Raw genomic sequence first — 20,626 nt, forward strand, 5'->3', positions numbered from 1 at the left:
GCTAGAAATGCTGATAACCCTATACATGTCTGTTCCAGCCAGCTCGTTCGCTTGCATCGTTCAATGCTCACCCCGCCTGAGAGACGCCTCGCTGTTGTGGAGCGTGTTCCCAGTGGAGGCCAGGTTCAAAGGCGCCTACTCCTGGGCTGCGTGTTGAGCCGAGCCCCATGTAAACCCAAACCGCACCGCAGAGCACAAACAACTGGGCTGCGTGTTGAGTGGCCCTGATGTAGATACTTGCTGTGGGGATGTTGAAAAGTGGTTAATTAGGTAACTGTGTAATGGCTGGAAAATCTCAGCGGTTACACACTGTGGACTCTGCAGTAAAAACTTTTATACTCCAGAGCCTGAAGCACAGCCAGCTCTGCCCTACTCCTGACGAGCCAGCTGCACTGCAGGCTGTGCAGCATAGTTTGCAGAGTGGGGCGGCAGTCAGCTCCTGCCTGCAGCCCTGCTCCCAGGGAGCTGGCTGCTGTCTCATGCTGCCTCCTCTGATACAGAGGCAACAGCATGAGGCAGCAGCCACCTCCAAGGCCTACCAGCTTAGTCCAGCTCCTTGGGAGCAGGGCCAGGATCTTGCATGTAACCATTAATGGTAACCAATAGGTAGTTTAAACGGTTATACTATTACATCACTACTTGCTACAACAATGGAAGGGATTTTTCTATTGCTGTAGTAGATCAACCCTCTTAAGAGGCAGTAGCTAGGTTGATGGGAAAATGCTTTCATTGCATTGCAACTACAAGTGGGCTTTAGGTTGTCGTAGTAATTATGTGCACATTTTTTCATAGCCCTGAACGACTCAGCTAGGTCAATCTAAATTTTCCGTGTAGACCAAGTGTGGAGGTCAGCCTTTAAACAGAAGGAATACATTAAATGAGGCTTAAAATGCCATGACTACACTAGAGATCCTAATATTACTAATACTGTTGGAGTTACTAATGTTTTTGGAGTTGAACAAGTCTGAAGAAGTTTTGCAAAACTTCTTTAGTGTAGAAGAGGCTTCTGAGACATCTGTGTATGTGTATGGGGCAAATCTATTTTAAATGTTAGAATGAGCTGTCCTATGAAAAACCCTGATCTTGTGAGGAAGGGGAGGTTATCTTTTAAAAAGTAGTTGCAAAAGGGAAGATTTGGGTAGACTAAAAAACTGAAGTGTGGAAGTATTTGATTGTGTATCTCATTTTTCTGTTCATAGCCTGCAGACACCACTTCATACTTGTGTTTTTCTTTTCCTGTTTCTCAGGCCTGGTCTACACTATTGAGTTAGATAAATGTAAGGCAGTCAACCTAATTGTGTTAGTGACTGCACTACAATGTTCCTCCTGCTGATTTAACTTGCCTGCTATTTTGACCTATTAACTTCACCTCTGTGAGAGACATAGCAGTTAGGTGGGCATAGTTAGTCAATGTAGTTTTTATATAGACCTTGCATTGCATTTATATAGACCTGTTGGTGCTGTTGATGGCCAGAGCTGGTGGTCAGAGCCTCACAATTCTTCACTTAAGTCAGTGCAGGTGCTCATGTTATGGATGCACACCATCTACACAAGGAGCATAACTGTGAGCAGGAAGAATTGATTTAATTACTGCAGTGCCTGTAGATTGACCCACATTAAATCATTTAAATTTTGTAGTGAAAATATGCCCTTCATCTCCTTTTATGTCTGTGCTTTTCTCTGAAGGTGGAGGATGGGTTGGATAAGTTTGTCTCTATGTTGGCTCCCCTGTTTATGCATTGGTGGAGAGTATGCTGGGATGTCAGAAGCAATAAGCCCTTATGTAGACTTCATGTTTATTTTTTTATTTTTTTAAAGTCCTGAAAGGATAATACCCACAAACTTGTCTGGCAAGTAACAAATGTCAAGCTTCTGCTGAAATACAAGACTGCATTCCATATTTATTCTACAGACAGTCTTTGAGAATGTGTCATGAGATTTAAAATCTGAGATATGAATAATCAGTGGAATATTAGATATATGGGGAAATTTCTTTGAAATGTAATTTAATGGGATGGTGATAGTTTATACCAGGTATTTAAGAAATATGGTTTCAGTTTTTTAAAAAAAGGTCCCAATTAACTTTATACAAGCCAGTGTAAATCATCTGCTATTGCTTAAGTAGAAGTGGATAGCTGTAGTCTACCTGCACTTGACTTTCCATCTATTAGAACCAAGCAAGCTTTGATTAGGAGTCTAGGTGGGGGAATACAGTCATACATGGGGAAATCTTTCTCGGAGTGCTGCTTCTCATCCCCGTGTCATCATAGAGGTGCTTGACTATAGTGAACAGAGTTATGTATTGGTCAGTTGTTGTCTGTCCCTTCACAGTTTCCCAGGGAACTTTTAGGGGCTTCTTTGATTTTGTCCCATTTACATCTGGGTTGTCTTCTAATGGAAGACCTTTAGAGAGGAGATTCTGGGTCTCCTGGATTTTTTTTTAACTGCTGGTCTCAATAGTTCAAGATAACTTATATAGTTTATGCCATTAGTTCAGACTTCCACAGTAGAATCAAAATATTTACTGCACTCATAGCCTCTTCTGGCTCGTGGCATTGTAAAGCATAATTAAGGGGAGAGAGTCAGTGCTACTGAAGTCAGTCATTCTCTCGCTTGAATTGGTTCAGTGAAATGGTATTGGAATGTTTAGACCAAGGGCCATTCCCAGCCAGAGCAATTGCCCAGTCTAACCCAGGACTCCCAGTGGGCCGGGTGGAACCTCTCTGTTACGGCTCCCTGGCTATGCCATTGCCCCACTCCATCCCCGAACACATGGCTTTGGGTATCACCGAGGGTGGGAGAGGTTTGTGCTGCACAGCTGGTGTGCCCCCTGCACTCCCTGTGGTGGCAGGTGCCACAAGGGAAGTGGAACACACTGGGTGTGCACTCATTCTTCTTTCCTTGTGGCTCCTGCCACTGAGGGCAGTGCTGGGGGCCTGACTGCTGCTGCTGGACAGCACCAGGTCTCCCCAGTGATTCCCAAAGTTGCATATTCGGGGGACGTGGTAACGCGGGGGGATGGAGAGAAAGGGTGGGGCTAAGAGGCCGGTAATGGATAGGTCCCCCTCTCTCTCTTACCCACTGAGAGTCCTGGGACGAATGCGCAATAGCTTTGGTCGGAACTAGTCCATGGGCCGGGAGTTTGAGACTCCTGGTTTAGACGTTTTGGGACACACAATCTAATTGCTGACTGTTGTAAGGAGCCTTTATAAAATGCCTTAATGTTGGAATGTTGTTGTAAATGTAAGGTGAGATAAACACTTGATTTCCCAGCACAATGGGAATCCTATTTCTTCCATTACTGGTTGTGGTTAAGAGATTATGCATTGATAGAGCTGCGTGGTAGAAGAGGTATTTAATTTGAATTAATGCTAGATGCTATAGTTTAATTTTACAGATGATCTGATTGGGAGATGTGAATTTGCTAACTTTTTTTCTCTTTTTTAGGAGGGCTATCGAGGGGTCGCTCTGGTGCTGAACAGCATGCAGTCCTTTCGGGAGCAAAGCAGTTACCACGGAAATCAGCAGAGCTACCCACAGGAAGTTCACGGAGCATCCAGGCTAGAAGAATTTAGCTCCCGCCAGCAGGCCCAGATGTTCCAGAGTTTTGGAGGAGGTGCTGGCAGCGGGCGCCGGGGAGCAACAGGAGCATCTGCAGCAATGGCTGGTGAGAGCTCTGGGCATCAGAGCTATCAAGGTTTCAGAAAAGAAGGAGGAGAGTTTTACTACATGGCCTCCAACAAGGACACAGTGGCTGCAGGTGGGCAGCAGCCACCTCAGCGCAGGCCATCTGGACCAGTGCAAAGCTATGGGCCACCCCAAGGAAGCAACTTTGGGAGCCAGTATGGGAGCGAGGGACATGTGAGCCAGTTCCAAACACAGCATTCAGGCCTTGGGGGTGTATCTCACTATCAGCAGGATTATACTGGCCCTTTTTCTCCAGGGAGTGCCCAGTATCAGCAGCAGGCTTCCAGCCAGCAGCAGCAGGTGCAGCAGCTAAGACAGCAGCTCTATCAATCCCATCAGCCTTTACCACAGGCATCCAGCCAGCCTGCGTCTAGCACCTCCCACTTGCAGCCAATGCAGCGTCCATCTGCCCTGCCTTCCTCTGCTTCTGGGTACCAGTTACGAGTGGGTCAGTTCAGCCAACACTATCAACCCCCTGCTTCTTCCTCTTCCTCCTTCCCCTCTCCACAGCGTTTTGGGCAGTCTGGGCAGAACTATGATGGCAGTTACAGTGTGAATTCTGGTTCACAGTATGAAAGCCATGCTGTAGGTTCTAATTCACAGGGATATGGGACTCAATCTAATTACAGCTTTCAAGCTCAGCCAATGAAAAGTTTTGAACAGTCTAAGATGCCCCAAGGTGGGCAGCAGGGGCAGCAGCAACAGCACCCCTCACAGCATGTAATGCAGTACTCAAATGCTACCACCAAGCTATCTCTTCAGAGTCAAGTGGGACAGTACAGCCAAGCTGAAGTCCCTGTGAGATCACCCATGCAGTTTCATCAGAACTTCAGTCCTATATCCAACCCATCTCCAGCTGCCTCGGTGGTCCAGTCTCCAAGCTGCAGCTCTACCCCTTCTCCCCTCATGCCAGGTGGGGAAAACCTTCAATGTGGGCAAGGCAATATGTCGATAGGCTCTAGAAATCGAATTTTACAGATGATGCCTCAGCTTAGCCCAACACCATCCATGTTGCCAAGCCCCAATGCTCATGGTGGAGGATTCAAGGGATTTGGGCTGGAAGGACTTCAGGAAAAAAGACTTACAGATCCAGGGCTGAGCAGCCTAAGTGCTTTAAGCTCTCAAGTGGCCAATCTTCCTAACACAGTCCAGCACATGTTACTTTCAGATGCGTTGGCACCTCAGAAAAAAAATTCCAAAAGGTCATCATCGTCTAAAAAAGCTGACAGTTGTACCAACTCAGAAGGCTCCTCCCAGGCAGAAGAACAGCTTAAGTCTCCCCTGGCAGAGTCCATCGATGGTGGCTGCTCTAGCAGTTCAGAGGACCATGGAGAGCGGGTGAGACAGCTGAGTGGCCAGAGCACTAGCTCTGACACTACCTACAATCGGAGTAACTTGGAGCGATCCAATTCATCACCAGCACAAGGTTCTCAGAATGAGCCAGCAAAACTCAGTACCAGCCCTACAGTTAGGGAAGACGTGGCCTCCCCAGCTGAAAAGGAAATCTCAATAGCAGTGGAGGTCACCCCAAAAGTGAATGAAAAGACAGTTGGGGTGATAGTTTCTCGGGAGGCCATGACAGGCAGAGTAGAAAAATCAGGCGGGCAGGATAAACCCTCACAAGATGATGCTCCCCCAGCCACCCAAGCACCTCCTGGTGCCAGTGGAATGAAAGAAACTGGACAGGTGTTACCACAGTCAGAGCCTCAAGCAGGAAGCAAAGGGAGTAAGAGTGGGGATAACAATACAAACCACAATGGAGAGGGAAACAGCCAGCCTGGCCATACAGTCATTGGCCCAAATTTTTCTGGCAGAACAGAATCTTCCAAATCATCTGGCAGTTTGAGGTACAGCTATAAGGACAATCTTGGGGCTGGCATACAGAGAAATATTGGTGGCTTTCCTCAGTATCCATCAAGTCAAGAAAAGGGGGATTTTCCGGGGCATAGTGAGCGAAAAGGCAGGAATGAGAAGTTTCCCAGTCTTCTACAGGAGGTCTTACAGGGTTATCACCACCACCCAGACAGAAGATATGCTAGGAATGCACAAGAACATCCAGGCATGGCAGGAAGCCTGGAAGGAGCCATGAGGCCCAACATTCTAATTAGTCAAACCAATGAATTAACAAATAGGAGCCTTCTAAATAAAAGCTTAGGGTCTCTCTTGGAAAGCCCTCACTGGGGCCCTTGGGATAGAAAATCAAGTGGTACAGCTCCTGAGATGAAACAGATCAATCTGGCGGACTATCCAATCCCTAGAAAGTTTGAGATCGAATCACAGTCTTCAGCTCACGAAGGAGGAACACTCTCAGAGAGAAGATCAGTGATCTGTGACATATCTCCATTAAGGCAACTTGTCAGAGATCCTGGGCCTCACCCAATGGGTCACATAAGCATTGAGGCCAGAAGTGGGCGGAGTGAACGTCTCACTCCTGGTTTAGGCCAATCAGTCATCCTCCCTGGTGGCCTGGTGTCCATGGAAACAAAACTGAAGTCTCATAGTGGGCAAATAAAAGAGGAAGATTTTGAACAATCCAAGATCTCAGCCAGTCTCAACAATAAAAAATCAGGAGACCATTGTCATCCTGCCAATGTGAAGCATGAATCTTTCCGAACCAATGCCAGCCCTGGGGCTGCAGCTCCTGATTCTACCCCAGACTATGTCTCCCAGCAAGACAGCAGATCAACACAGTTAAAACGAGCACCTGGAAGAATGGGAAGCAGCAGAGAGGGGATGAGGGGCAAATCACCTTCTCAATACCAGGATCTGGCTGACAAACTGAAGATGTCACCAGGCAGGAGCAGAGGTCCAGGAACAGACCTTCACCACATGAACCCACATATGACACTGTCTGAGAGAGTCAGCAGGGGTTCTTTGCATTCTCCCTTTCCCCAGAATTCTGAAGGCTCATCTTTGGCTTCGGCATATCACACCAACACAAGGTCTCATGTTTTTGGAGACCCTAACCAAAGTTTGAATTCCCAGTATCATTACAAAAGGCAGATATACCATCAGCAGCAAGACGAATACAAAGATTGGTGCAGCAGTTCTGCACAGGGTGTGATTGCTGCAGCTCAGCACAGGCAGGAAGGGACAAAGAAGAGTCCAAGACAACAGCAGTTTCTTGATAGAGTAAGAAGTCCCTTGAAAAATGACAAGGAAGCAATGATGTACATCCAGGCTAGCTCTTACCATGATACTGGAAACCAAGATGCTGGGCGCTGCCTCATGGGGAGTGATGGTACTCAAAACAAATGTACTGACTTAAAACATGTTGGCCAGAAGATGCAGCATCAAGAATCTGGTTGGGATCTCTCCCGGCAGATCTCTCCTGCCAAGAACAGTGGCCCTCTAGGAGCAACCAATCAGAAAAGGTTTTGCTCTCAAGATAGCGATGGGCATAGGCGGGAGGAATCTACAGATTTGCCCAAACCTAGTAATGCAATGCTGAGGCTCCCTGGCCAAGAAGACCAGTCTCCTCAAAATCCCTTAATTATGAGGAGGCGGGTCCGTTCTTTCATTTCTCCAATTCCCAGCAAAAGACAGTCACAGGATATGAAGAACAGTAGCACAGAAGATAAAGGGCGACTACATCCCACCTCAAAGGAAGCAGCTGACAAAGCATTCAACTCCTATGCTCACTCATCTCTAAGCCAAGATGGTGGCAAGCCACTCCCAAAGGGAGATTCCTCCAAGGATCTCCAAAGTCCTGACAACAGGAATTGTCCTGCTGTTTCCCTCACAAGCCCTGCTAAGACCAAAATACTGCCCCCACGGAAGGGGCGGGGATTAAAACTGGAAGCAATTGTTCAAAAGATTACCTCCCCCAACATCAGGAGAAGCGTTTCCTCCAACAGTGCTGACACTGGTGCAGATGCAGTCACCCTTGATGACATCCTGTCCCTCAAATGTGGACCACCTGAAGGTGGGAGTTTGGCAAGTCATGGACCAGACACAGAGAAAAGAAAAGGAGAGGCTGTGTCTGATCCAGTGGGGCAAGTAAGCCAGGAATTGACTAGTGAAACATCTCTGCCACGATCTGTAGAAGAATGGCACAGCAGTGGGGATGACAAAATCAAGAAGGAGACACCAGAAGTTGCTAGTGTCAGTAAAGAGGGATCTGGGGCCAATGTGGCCATACAACCTTCACACAAGTCTGGTAGTCAAGGGCGATCAGATGGATCCTTAACTGGGACTGGAACTTTGATGTTTCCTGACTCAAAAACAGTTTCTCCTTCCAGTGTGTTGACTTCTGAACCAAACCTAAAGTCTGAAGAAAAAGATAGAGATGTGACAAATATTTCACCTAAGCCAGATGGCTTCCCTCCAAAGGGATACTTCCCCTCTGGAAAGAAAAAGGGGAGGCCTATTGGTAGTGTAAATAAGCAGAAGAAGCAGCAGCAGCAGCAGCAGCCGCCGCCGCCGCCGCCACCTCCACCACCAGTGCCACTACCAACACAGCCATCAGAAGGGACAAGAGGTGGAGAGCCAAAACCTAAGAGACAAAGGAGGGAGAGGAGGAAACCTGCAGCACAACCACGAAAGCGGAAAACTAGACGGGCTGCTCCAATTGTGGAACCTCAAGAACCAGAGATAAAGCTGAAGTATGCCACCCAGTCTCTGGATAAAACTGACACCAAGAACAAGTCTTTTTTCCCATACATTCATGTGATAAACAAGTGTGAGATAGGTGCTGTGTGCACAATCATCAATGCAGAGGAAGAAGAGCAGAACAAGTTGGTGAGGGGCCGAAAGGGACAAAGGTCACTGACACCCCCTCCTAGCAACACTGAGAGCAAAGTTCTGCCCACCTCATCTTTCATGCTGCAGGGTCCTGTGATAACGGAGTCTTCTGTCTTGGGGCATCTGGTTTGCTGCCTGTGTGGTAAGTGGGCCAGTTATCGCAACATGGGAGACCTCTTTGGGCCTTTTTATCCCCAGGATTATGCAGCTACGCTGCCCAAAAACCCGCCTCCCAAGAGGGCCTCAGAAATGCAAAGCAAGGTCAAGGTACGACACAAAAGTGCTTCTAATGGCTCCAAGACTGATACAGAAGAGGAAGAAGAACAGCAACAACAGAAAGAACAAAGAAGCCTGGCTGCCCACCCCCGTTTTAAGAGGCGGCATCGCTCTGAGGACTGTGGGGGGGCCCCTCGGTCACTTTCAAGAGGAGCTGCTTGTAAGAAAGCAACCACTGAGGGTGGCAGTGGCAATGAAAAGACTCTCTCAGACTTAAAAACCCCCATGCCCACTTCAGAAGGTGGCCCTGAGCTGGAGTTACAAATTCCTGAACTACCTCTTGACAGCAATGAATTTTGGGTCCACGAGGGTTGTATTCTCTGGGCCAATGGAATCTACCTGGTCTGTGGCAGGCTTTATGGGCTGCAGGAAGCTGTGGAAATAGCAAGAGAGATGGTGAGTACCAGATTTTACTGCATTGATGGGTGAAGCATTTTTCTTTTGCAACTATATAATTTTGTCCCTCTGTAGTATGTGTGTTTCTTTCGGCTACACCTTATGCATCCTTGTTTCCTCTTGCTAAATCATCAGTAGTTCCCTTTTGATGAATGGTAAAAAATCTACTGTAGGCCACCTGGGGAGATTTAGTTTGGGCTGAGATTTTTAAAGCCACCTGGAGGATTTGGATGCTCAGTACCTATTAATTTTAATGCGAATTAGTTGTCTAAAGGATTTGTATATTCCTGAAGGTCTTGGCTTCATTCTTTATCCAGTTACTGTTAGATACCGATTCATATGCTACAACCACAAAAGTTTTGTATGCTACAACCCGAATGCTACAACCCACAGTACAAAGGCTACTGGTGCTACAAGCCTGGATCCAGTTATGTTGATAAGTTTCAGAGTACTATCTAGTCCTTTCTGGCCAGAAAGATAGTTGCCAGGAGTTGAGGTCTTGAGATGTTTATACAGTTTCCCATGCCAGAAAGAACTATTGTGATCATCTTGCCTGACCTCCTATGTAACGCAGGTTGTAGGTCTTCCCTGAAATAATTCCTGAAGCATATCTTTTTAGAGAAACATCTAATCTTGATTTAAGAACTGCCAGTGATGGAGAATCCATCAAGAACCTGATAGTATTCCAATGGTTAGTCTCACTGTTAAACTTGTGCCTTATTGCCAGTCTGAATTTACCTGTCTTCAACTTCCAGCCACTGGATTGTGTTATAGCTTTGTCTGCTAGATCAAAGAGCATGTTATTTAATAACTGTTCCCCAGACAGGTACTTAAAGGTTGTGGGTGAATTGATTATAGTCCTTTCTTAAACTAAACAGATTGAACCCCTTATGTCTGTCTCTACAGGACATGTTTTCTAATCCTTTAATAATTCTTGTGGTTCTTTTCTGAACCATATTCAGTTTATCAGCATCCTTCTTGAACTGTGAATACCTGAACTGGACATTATAATATTCCAGAAGCAGTTATACCAGGGCCAAATACATAGGCAAAATAACCTTTCTACTCCTACTCAAGATTCCTCTTTATGCATCCCAGGATTACAGTAGTGCCTTTTAGCTACAGAGTCACATTGAGAGCTCATGTTCAGCTGATTATCTAACACAAACAACCCCTAGATTTTTTTTCTTAGTCACTGTTTCCCTCAGTATTTCCCCATCTTGTAAGTATGGCAGTTCTTTGCGCCTAAATATATACTTTTAGCTGTATTACTTTCACACACATACGTTATTTGCTAATACCCAGTTTACTAAGCAACAAAGATCACTCGGAATCAGTGACCTGTCCTCTCCATTATTTAACACTCTCCCAGTTTTGCATAATTTACTGATTATTTTGTTCGATGTCTTTGATAGAAATGCTAAATAGCATAGGGTGAGGAAATAATCTTTGCAGGACTCCTATTAGAAATACATCTGCTTGATGATGATTCTTTATTTACAACTACAGTTTGAAATGTATCCGCTAGTTTTTAATCAGAATGTTAGGTGGTACCAAGTTAAATGCTTTGCAGAATTCTAAATATATTGCATCATTCCTAGTACCTACCAACCAAACTTGTATTTTCATTTAAGAAGGCTGTTAAGTTTGAAAGGGTCTGTTTCTATAAATCTTCGTTGATTAATATTATTATTTATATTACTTTAATTCTTTATTAATTGAGTCCAATATCATACACTCCATTATTAGGGCCAATATAGTGCTCATCTATAAAAAGGGAAACAAGAACAACCCAGGAAACTATAGACCAATCAGTTTAACTTCTGTGCCAGGAAAGATAATGGAGTAAGTAATTAAGGAAATCCTCTGCAAACACCTGGGAAGATAATAGGGGGATAGGTAACAGTCAGAACAAATCATGTCAGACCAATCTGATAGCTTTCTCTGATAGGATGAGTCTTGTGGATAAGGGAGAAGTGGTGGATGTGGTATACCTAGACTTTAGTAAAGCATTTGATATAGTCTTGCTTGATATTCTTATCAGTAAACTAGGCAAATACAACTTATTTGGGGCTACTATAAGGTGGGTGCATAACTGGCTGGATAACCATTCTCAGAGAGTAGTTATTAACAGTTCACAATCCTGCTGGAAAGGCATAACAAGTGGGGTTCCACAGGGGTCTGTTTTGGGACTGGTTCTGTTCAATAACTTCAACGATTTAGATATTGGCATAGAGAGTATGCTTATTAAGTTTGCAGATACGAAGCTGGGAGGGGTTACAACTGCTTTACAGGATAGGGTCATAATTCAAAATGATCTGGACAAACTGGAGAAATGGTCCGAGGTAAATAGGATGAAGTTTAATAAGGACAAATGCAAAGTACTCTACTTAGGAAGAAACAATCCGTTTCACACATACAAAATGGGAAGTGACTTTCTAGGAAAGGGATCTAGAGGTCATAGTGGACCACAAACTAAATATGAGTCAATGGTATGACCCTGTTACAAAAAAAGCAAACATCCAGGGAAGCATTAACAGGAGCATTGTGAGCAAGACACAAGTCATTCTTCTGCTCTTCTCTGCGCTGATCAGGCCTCAGTTGGAGTATTGTGTCCAGTTCTGGGCACCAAATTTCAAGAAAGATGTGGAGAAATTGGAGAAGGGTGAGAGAAGAGCAACAAGAATGATGAAAGGTCTAGAGAACATGACCTATGAAGGAAGACTGAATTGGGCTTGTTTAGTTTGGAAAGGAGAAGACTGAGAGGGCACATGATAGTAGTTTCCAGGTATCTAAAAGAGTGTCACGAGGAGGAGAGAGGAAACATTGTTCTCCTTAGCCTCTGAGGATTGGACAAGAAGCAATGGGCTTAAACTGCACCAAGGGAGGTGTAGGTTGGACATTAGGAAAATTCCTGACTGTCAGGGTGGTTAAATACTGGAATAAGTTGCCTAGGGAAGTTGTGGAATCTCCATCTCTGGAGATATTTAAGAGCAGATTAGATAGATGTCTATCAGGGATGGTCTAGATGGTACTGGTCCTGCCATGAGGGCAGGGACTGGACTCTATGACCTTTCGATGTCTCTTCCAGTTCTAGTGTTCTCTGATTTTGTCTGGGATACATGTCAAACTGATAGTCTTATAATTTCCTGGGTCATCCAATATACTGTTTATAAATATTGGCACATTAGCTTTTTCTCTTTCTTCTGGAATTTCCTGATGTTCTTGAAAAGATTTATTGAAAATACTTGTTAACAGTCCTGTGCCCTTCTTGACTAGCTCTCTTAAAACTTTTGGATGCAAACTGTCTGAACCTGCTGATATTTAATTTAGTAACTCGTTTGTCACTTCCATCTGAGATACTGGTAGGCTGGAAAGAGTGTTATCACCTAATTGTGAAACTATATCATCTTGTTTTTTCAGAATTCAGAACAGAAATACTTGTTTGAATGCTTCTGCTTTTTCTGTATTTTTAATAATTCTAGCATTTCCATCTAGCAATGGACCAATATAACTTTTAGGATTATTTTTGTTACTAACACACTTTTAAAAACTGATTCTCCTTAACTGTTCTGACTATAGATTTTTTTTCTTGTGTTCCTTTGCTTCCCTTAGGAATTTTCTGTAATTCTTAGTTTGTGATTAATATTAATTACTATCAGCTTCCCTTTTTCATTTGCTATGTATTTGTGTTTAATAGCTGTATTACTGTACCCTTTACACCAAGGCAAATTTTTAATCAGCTTAGGTTTCCTCTAGGGAAGTTAAATAACAGTTAATTGAATAGTCAATTAACCTTATACATTCTTATCAGTTAGTCGACTATTCTATAGTCCCGGGGGAGGGGCCTGAGCACCCAGATCCAGCCCAAGTTGGAATGAGCTGGGCTGCTTGCCTGCTTGGTTCCTAATACACTTCAAATGCAGAGCCGCAGTGGAGGTAGGTGTAGGACCCAGTGCAAGCCAGGACTGAGCTGGGCTTCTGGCCAGCCTGCTGCTAAATGTACTGCAAGGGGTGGGGGGGAAATTGCGTATAGTCTATAGCATTAACCTATAAGCTTTTGCTAATCGGTTAATAGACTATATTATTACATCCCTAGTTTCCTCCTCAATTTGGCTCATTGGACATCTAGTAAATTCTCAGTTATTCACATTTTTCTGAATTGATTCTTTCTCCCAGTTGCTTAGGCTCATAATTGTTTTTGGTTTTGTGAAATTGGCCCTTTTAAAATACTCAGGCGGGCCATATATATATGTGGGTGGGTATGCGTGTGTGTATATATAAATATTACTGTTTTGTTTTGTGTTTTTTTTTTGCTTGCACAATATAAATCTCAAGTACCTAAACTGCCATTATTTTTTAGTTTTGTGATCAGTTCCTCTTAATCTATCAAGATGAGGTCTAGTATAGAATTTGGTTGCAACACATTTTTCAGTTAGGAAATTTGTCATCTAGAATATTTAGCAATTCCAAGGAATGTCTTAGTACTGGTAGCATGAGATCTCCAGCATGTCACTCAAATTGAAGTCCCTCATGATCATGCAGATTTTTTTCTACATATTTATAGGTAGATGGGTAAAGAGCTTGCTGGTCATTCTGTTCTCTGGCATTATTTGGTGCTATGTAGCAGATGCCAATATTAACCCCCCCATTTTGTGCTTTATCTGTTAAGAAGCTGAACCATAGGCATTCAAGGTCATTTTCTTTAGCGTTCTCAGTGATTCAGAAACTGGTAATATCCATTTTGATATAAAGTGCTGCAGCAACTCCCCTTTTGCTCAACCAGTCATTCCTAAATAGGTTATAACAATTGATTTTCAACATCCCACCGGGTTTCAATAATGCCAGTTATATTGAATTTATGCTCATAAATGAGTGATTCTAATAAATTTTGTTTGATACCCAGGCTCCTCATATTTGTGCATAGATAATTATATAATTTCTTCTCTTTATGTTCTTTAGATCCTTATTAATTTGGTTTTTAGCATCTTGATTCTTTGTTAAATGACTGCCCAGTCCTCTTTTTATCCTCCCCTTTTGTTATTAATTTAATGCTTGCTTGACTCTTTCAGCAAGTCTGTTCCTGAGGAGATTGGTTTCCCTTATACTGAACTGAAGATACTCAAACTATGCAGACTCCTCTCACCACAAAAGGTGGACCAAAGTTCCACAAAACAAAAGTCCTCCAACCTACTTCACATAACTTTACCCACTAGTTAACTTCCAGACTCTTCTCCCTTCTGTATCCTTTCTCTCATGGAACAGGAAGAATCGCACAGAATATTGCTTGGACACTCTTCAGCATGATTCCAGGTTTCCTGAAGTCATTTTGTATCTGTTGGATATCCTGTGATGCCATGTCATTAGTGCAGATATGAACCATCACACGTGTGGGTTTTTTTGCCTGTTGACTTCAGAACCTATCCAATCTTAAAGTGCTGTCTTGGCTCTGGAAAGAGTATAGTATGCCAATTCTAGGAAAAACATTACAGAATCCCCTGGTTGTAGATGATGATGTGATTTGCTGTCAGTAGCCAGGAATGAGAGGTTGACACCTGCAAACAGTTGGAATTGCAGTAGTACAAGACCGGCTTCCCTCCTCCTTTATACTGTCACAATTTTTTCATAACTCGTTCCCTTTAGGTCCTGGCTCTTGCAGAGACCTGTGTCCTTTTAGCTGACACTGCCTCTGCAGCTGCCTTCTCTTATGGAGGCCTCTCCTTTCATCAGTCTGTTTTTAATCCTAATTAGGACCATACCAGAATAACTATAACTCTGTATATATGCTGGCATAACCCCATATCCTAAACACAGCCCACACCAAAGGGAGGGTTTTTGCATCAGTATAGGAACATTGTCTCCTTGAGCGATGGTATTTTAGGTTGATGGAAACAGCTATACTTAAGGTTTGGTTGGCATAGCTACGCTGCTCAGAGGTGCAGCTTTTCCACCCTTTTGAGTGCTGTAGTTATGCTGACCTAAATTTTAAGTTTAAAGTAGGTTTTATTTTTTTGACCCTGAATCAAACCATTGCAGAGGAGGCTGTGGATACTGGGCTTCTTTCTTGTACCTGCTATGTCCAGTAGGGATGTGATAGTGTAAACCAGGGCTACTCAACTTTAGAAGCTCTGGGGGCCACAATGATATTCACAGCATGTGCCGAGGGCTGCAACTTAAGTGTGGTTGCATATACATGCAATTGTATATGCAAATAGCTTCTTACACATTGACGGGCATGAATATAAAGATTAAGACAAGACTAAACAACACACAGGCTCCATTTAAGTTAATGCCGCTGATATTAATAAAATACAATATTGACCCGATTTCCACCCATATGACAGCGCTTTTAATGAGCAATGACAATCCAGGAATTTAACTACTAAAACACCTATCAACAGAAGACCATTATATTAAATTTGTTTTGGCTCCCACCTGCGGGCCACGTGTTGAGCCCCGCGTTAACCCAAACCTCACCACAGGCCACAAACAAACAGGTCGTGTGTTGAGTAGCCCTAGTGCAGGCATGTCCAAAGTCCGGCCCGCGGGCCAATTGCGGCCCGTGTTCCGGTTTAATACTGCCCCACAGGTAATTTGGCAATATCTATCTTTTATGGCCCCCAACGAATCCATATGTATTGAGATGAATACATTGTAAAATCTCAGTTAATGTCAGTTGGTCTAAATCAGTTATAAATATATTTGGACACAACATGTATACTTGGTGTTATGTTCCTGTTCATATTTTTTGAACTTAAAAGTTGACAGACAACCTTTATTTATTACCAATAATATGTAATGTACTTTACAATGTTCCTGACACCATATTTCAGCTTCCTGGATTTTTTTTTCATCTGGCCTTCAGATATGAAAGGCAGAGTGATTTAACACCTGTTTAGATTTGTCATCCATGTGACTAAATGAAAAGTATGCCGTTTGCAATAAACTTTGCATAAAATAGTTAATTTGCGTTTAATTTTAATGGTTCAAAGAATGTCAGGCAAAATGGTCGGCCCTCACGCATGTTCACTTCATCAAATCTGGCCCTCATTGAAAAAAGTTTGGACACCCCTGCCCTAGTGTAATCAGTTAACCGATGAGTCACGGTTACATACAGCCTCCTTTTCCCCCAGTGCTGCTGCCTCTGTTTCAGAGGCAGCAGTGCGGGAGAGCAGGCAGGAGCAGGTGCACAGGGTGCTTTTAAGCTGGCTCCCCGTGAACACCAGCTCCCATGGATCCACATGCCCTCTCCACTCCCACACTGTAGCCTCTGAGACAGACACAGCTGTGCGGGAGGGAGGGGAGTTGTGAAGGGGTGAGCGGGCATGCATGCAGTTCTATGGAAGCCATCTCCCCATGCGTGTAAACATGTAACTGTTGAAATTTTCAGTGGATACACATTACCTGAATAAATGCATTTTAACATCCCTAATGTCCAGCTCCACCCTGCTTCATCCCATTCTTTTTACTTTATTGCATAGCATTACATTTGACTCTTATTTCAACTTCCCTCCCTGTTACTGCTGTGTACTGTATGCCCAGCTCCTACCCAGTCAGTCTTTTTGTTTGATTTGGAGTCCTGGTTGTCTTTCTCTCATCTGGTCTATACAATCTCCCACTCTTGTCCTGGGTGACTCCTACTTCCATGTTGATGACAATCCAACCTTTTTCCTTGACCTTGCCTCCTTTTCACTCAATCTGCCGCTTTGGTTCAGCCCTAATATTTAACTGATTAAGCAGGATCTGGGTGGGGAACTGCTCCAGCCTGGCTGGAGCATCCCCCAACCTGTAGAGCTCCTGCTTCCAGCGCCATGCTGGGGCTGTCTCTGCCAGTTCCCAACCCCTGCCAGAGCAGCCCTTGTCCATGGTGGCCTCCCTTTTGGGCGCGAGCAGCTGCCCGCTCGTGGCAGGCGGGGAGCTGCTCCAGCCCCTACTGCTTTACTGGAACCAATAAGCAATCACCTATGAAAGGTGGTGCTTACTGGTTAACCTTTCACATCCTTAATGCACACTCTCTCTGATCATTTTCAGCAGCACAGAAGTGCCTCACCCATATGCCTTGTCACTTGCTAGTTCATTGGTACTGATGACTTTTTATCTGCTTTGAGCAATCTCCTCCTTCTCCTCTCTTCCCTTCTGGTGAAATGATGGCTGATTCTCTACGCTTCATTCTCCTCTGCTTTTAACACTTTTTTTTGTGCTTTCCCATTGTGGGGTCCAACCTTGCCATTTCCTAGTCCTGTCTTATTCTCAGTATTCACTGGTTCTCCACCTGTACTCACGCTACAAGAAATCCCATGAAAAGGCTGTTTGCTACCATTACAGATTCATTTTCTGCTTCAATTCTGCTATCATATTAGCTAAACAACTGTTGTTCTTCTCCTTAATTGAATCCTCTACCTGCAATTCCAGACACCTTTTGCCACCTCTTTCTTGCTCTTCAAGCGTTCCTCCTCTCCTGCCTTCCCTTATTGCTCTGTATAGGATAACACAGATTTCTTCTGTGTGTATGACAAACTATATGACTTCCTCTCTCTCAGGTGCACTGCCTTCCTACAACTCTTTTCATTCTCCTTTGTCACACACTCAGAAGTTTCTCATCTGTTCTTTAATTCCTCCACTTGCTACTGTGATCCTATCCTATTTCCTGACCTTCCTCTCACTAACTTTCATCTCTTTTTCTTCCCTTTTAAACATCTGATCTTTGAGTTGTCTTCACAGTAAAATCATACTTAAGTCTGTCCCATCTTGAAACATGCTGTCCTCCAGTTGTGTCCTAAACCCCCTCTAACTGGACTTCTGCTCCTTGCACTCCATTGAAGTTGCTCTTGTGAAAGTTTCTAATCTTTCTTGCTAAAAATCAGAATTTGTACTCTATTGTGAGTCTCCTTGACCTGTCAGATGAGTTTGCTGTCATCTACCATGCTCTTTTTCTAGAAATCGTGTCCTCCTTAGCTTCTGTGATTCTTTTCTCTCCTACTGGGATTCTTGTACATTTCCCATGGAGCCCAGGATCAGCGGGCTCCCCTCTGGCTCCATGCAGGGCACTTTTACTTTGAAATGTACAAGAGCCCCAGTAGGGACTCTTGTACATTTCAAAGTTGGAACACAGCTGCTATGCCCTGCCCCCTCCCACAGAGCTGGAGCTTGAGGGGGAGCAGGCTCCCTCCAGTACCCTTTCTCCCCCCCTACTTCTGATAGAGGCAGCAAATGGGGAGGAAGCGACTAGTTGACTAGTGTGGTGACTCTTCGATAAGCTTTTGTTTATCGGATAATCGGCTAGTCAATTAGTCGCTTATATCTCTAATTAAAACACTGATTTAGTTGTTAAGCAAAGTTATTAAATGTAAAAGATTGTAATGCTGCAGGGACTCCCCGCTGGCTCCAGGCTCCACGTGGTGTTTTAGTCTTTGAAATGCACAAGAGCGGCTCTTGTACGTTTCAAAGGCGGAACGCCATGCTAGTCCTTATCGATTAATTGAATAGTTGATGGAAATCCTATATACTTATTTGATTAGTTAATCAAAATTTAACATCCCTAGTTTTAATATATGCTCCAAAAAGCTATAAGGAGACGCATTAAAAAGCCACTTGCAGCTCTTGAGCTTCAGTCTGTCCCCGTCTAGTATGACTTGTATATCATAGGCTCTCAATACCATCAGTACCTACACAATCAGAAGTAGACCAAAGCATTGCATCTCACAGGCGACTAGATTTCATCCCACATGCAGACAGGAGGTGTGCCTATGACTGGAGGTCTCTGCTCTGGTAAGGAAATCATTGAATGAGACTCACGTAATTCTTGCAGATGATCTGTATTCATGCTGCAGAGATTGGTGAACACCCCTCCCCACTCCCAAGGTCATTGTCAGTCTGACCTGGGAGAAAATTCCTTCCTGACCTGTATGGTGATGTATAGATTCTGAGCATATGAGCAAGAACCAGCCAGCCAAACACCTGACAGAATGCTTAGTGCCACCTGAGAGCTCTGGCCCTCTTGCACTATCTCCAGGATGCTTGATGTTTCAGAGAAAGGAGATAAAAACAAAAACAGTGGAGGGGGGGAGGAAGCAGGAAATCCTTCTTGAACCCTGCTAGTGACCAGCTGAAACCCTGAAATAGGAGCTCTTAGGAGCATAAGATATAACATTGAACATTGACCCTAGGGCTACTAAGCCTGCTCCCAACATAATCATACAGTTGCGCACTTACATTTGTCCATGTTGGTCTCAGAACTAATTGAGTTGTTTGCCCCCTAACTCCTGTTTGGAGGTGGTGCCAGAATCTCATCCCTCTGACAGTTAAGGAATCTTCTAATTTTCAGCTCAAATTTGTTCATGTTCAGTTTATATTTACTTGTTCTTGTGCCAACATTGTCCTTCAGCTTTAATAGTGGAGTCTTAACCCTTCTCTGATTGTCTATATCCATCTTGTCTGATGTTCAGATTGTAAGCAGGCAGAGGCAGTGTGTGGGTTTTTCTTTTTCTTTTTTTTGGTATGGCACCTCGTGTATACAACTGGGGGTCCTGGTCTGTGACTACAGCTCTTAGGTGGTCTAGGTAGTACAAATATTAATAAATCCTCTTTCCCCTTATCACCAGTGTTGCTCCTAAGATGTTTAAATTTCCTTGGCTGTTTTTTCAACCTGTTGGCCTTTCACAGTAAAATTGTAATGCTATGCCAGTGTTTCCCAATTTTATTTGGCTACGGAACCCTTTTAAACTCGAAAGAATTTTGCAGAACCCCTAATAACATGGAGCTGAAAAAGTAGACCACCAATAGGTAAGGTTGATAATAAACAAATGTTAAACAAGGTCATGAAATCAACATTTAGTTAAATTGCACTTATTTAAAAACAAATCACATAATCTAAATTATTAGTTTTTTAAAATCATAAAATGTTACTGTAATGGAATTTTTCTCGTGGAACCTTTATTTTCACTTCGGAACCCCAGGGTTCCATGGAACACCATTTGGGAAACACTGTGCTATGCTGTTTCAAGGAAGCAGTGCATCATCTCCCAGTCAGTTTGGGGATAGTTACACTCAACGTGAAGATTGGAAGAAGAGGACTGAAGTATAGGAGCTGCAGGGTGTCTGCTGATATTGGAAAGTCTCAGTTGAACTAGGGTCTATCTTATCTTGCTGCCTGAGAACAGCCTCCTGGCTCAAACAACCCTTATCTTACTTCCTGTGCCTGGTTTGTATATTCTTTTTCTACTCCCTGTTTTTTTAATGCATTTTCTTGATCACCTCTGGCATGCAGTCCATTATTCTTATAGTATAAAATAAGAGGTGACACTGCTAATGCGGGAGATGGGAGGGAGGTTGATTATTAGAAATAGTTGGGTTTGTGATGAAGGGGAGAACCTCACATTGAATTTCCTGCCAGATTTGAAGGTTGAGGACCTCTCGAGACATCTAGACAGACTTACGTGCTGTGCTGCAGAGTAGTTAGTGATCATGGTACATGTAGTTGACATAGGAAAGACGGAAGAGAAGCAGTTGAGGCCAAATTTAGTCT

General features: G+C 43.7%; 1 protein-coding gene across 11 annotated transcripts in view; it reads left to right on the forward strand.

The window, feature by feature from the left end:
• The window catches only part of TCF20 (transcription factor 20), a 198,305-nt gene that overhangs the window by 120,579 nt on the left and 57,100 nt on the right, over positions 1-20,626 (forward strand). For all 11 annotated transcript variants that reach the window (XM_075935696.1, XM_006120503.4, XM_006120506.4 and 8 more), the window contains one exon: positions 3,448-9,102. In XM_075935696.1, coding sequence (XP_075791811.1) covers positions 3,484-9,102 — 5,619 coding nt within the window. In that variant the 5' untranslated portion in view covers positions 3,448-3,483. The remainder of the gene's footprint in view (positions 1-3,447; positions 9,103-20,626) is intronic.

This window comes from Pelodiscus sinensis, chromosome 1 (genome assembly GCF_049634645.1).
Source record: "Pelodiscus sinensis isolate JC-2024 chromosome 1, ASM4963464v1, whole genome shotgun sequence".
Lineage (NCBI taxonomy): Eukaryota > Metazoa > Chordata > Testudines > Trionychidae > Pelodiscus > Pelodiscus sinensis.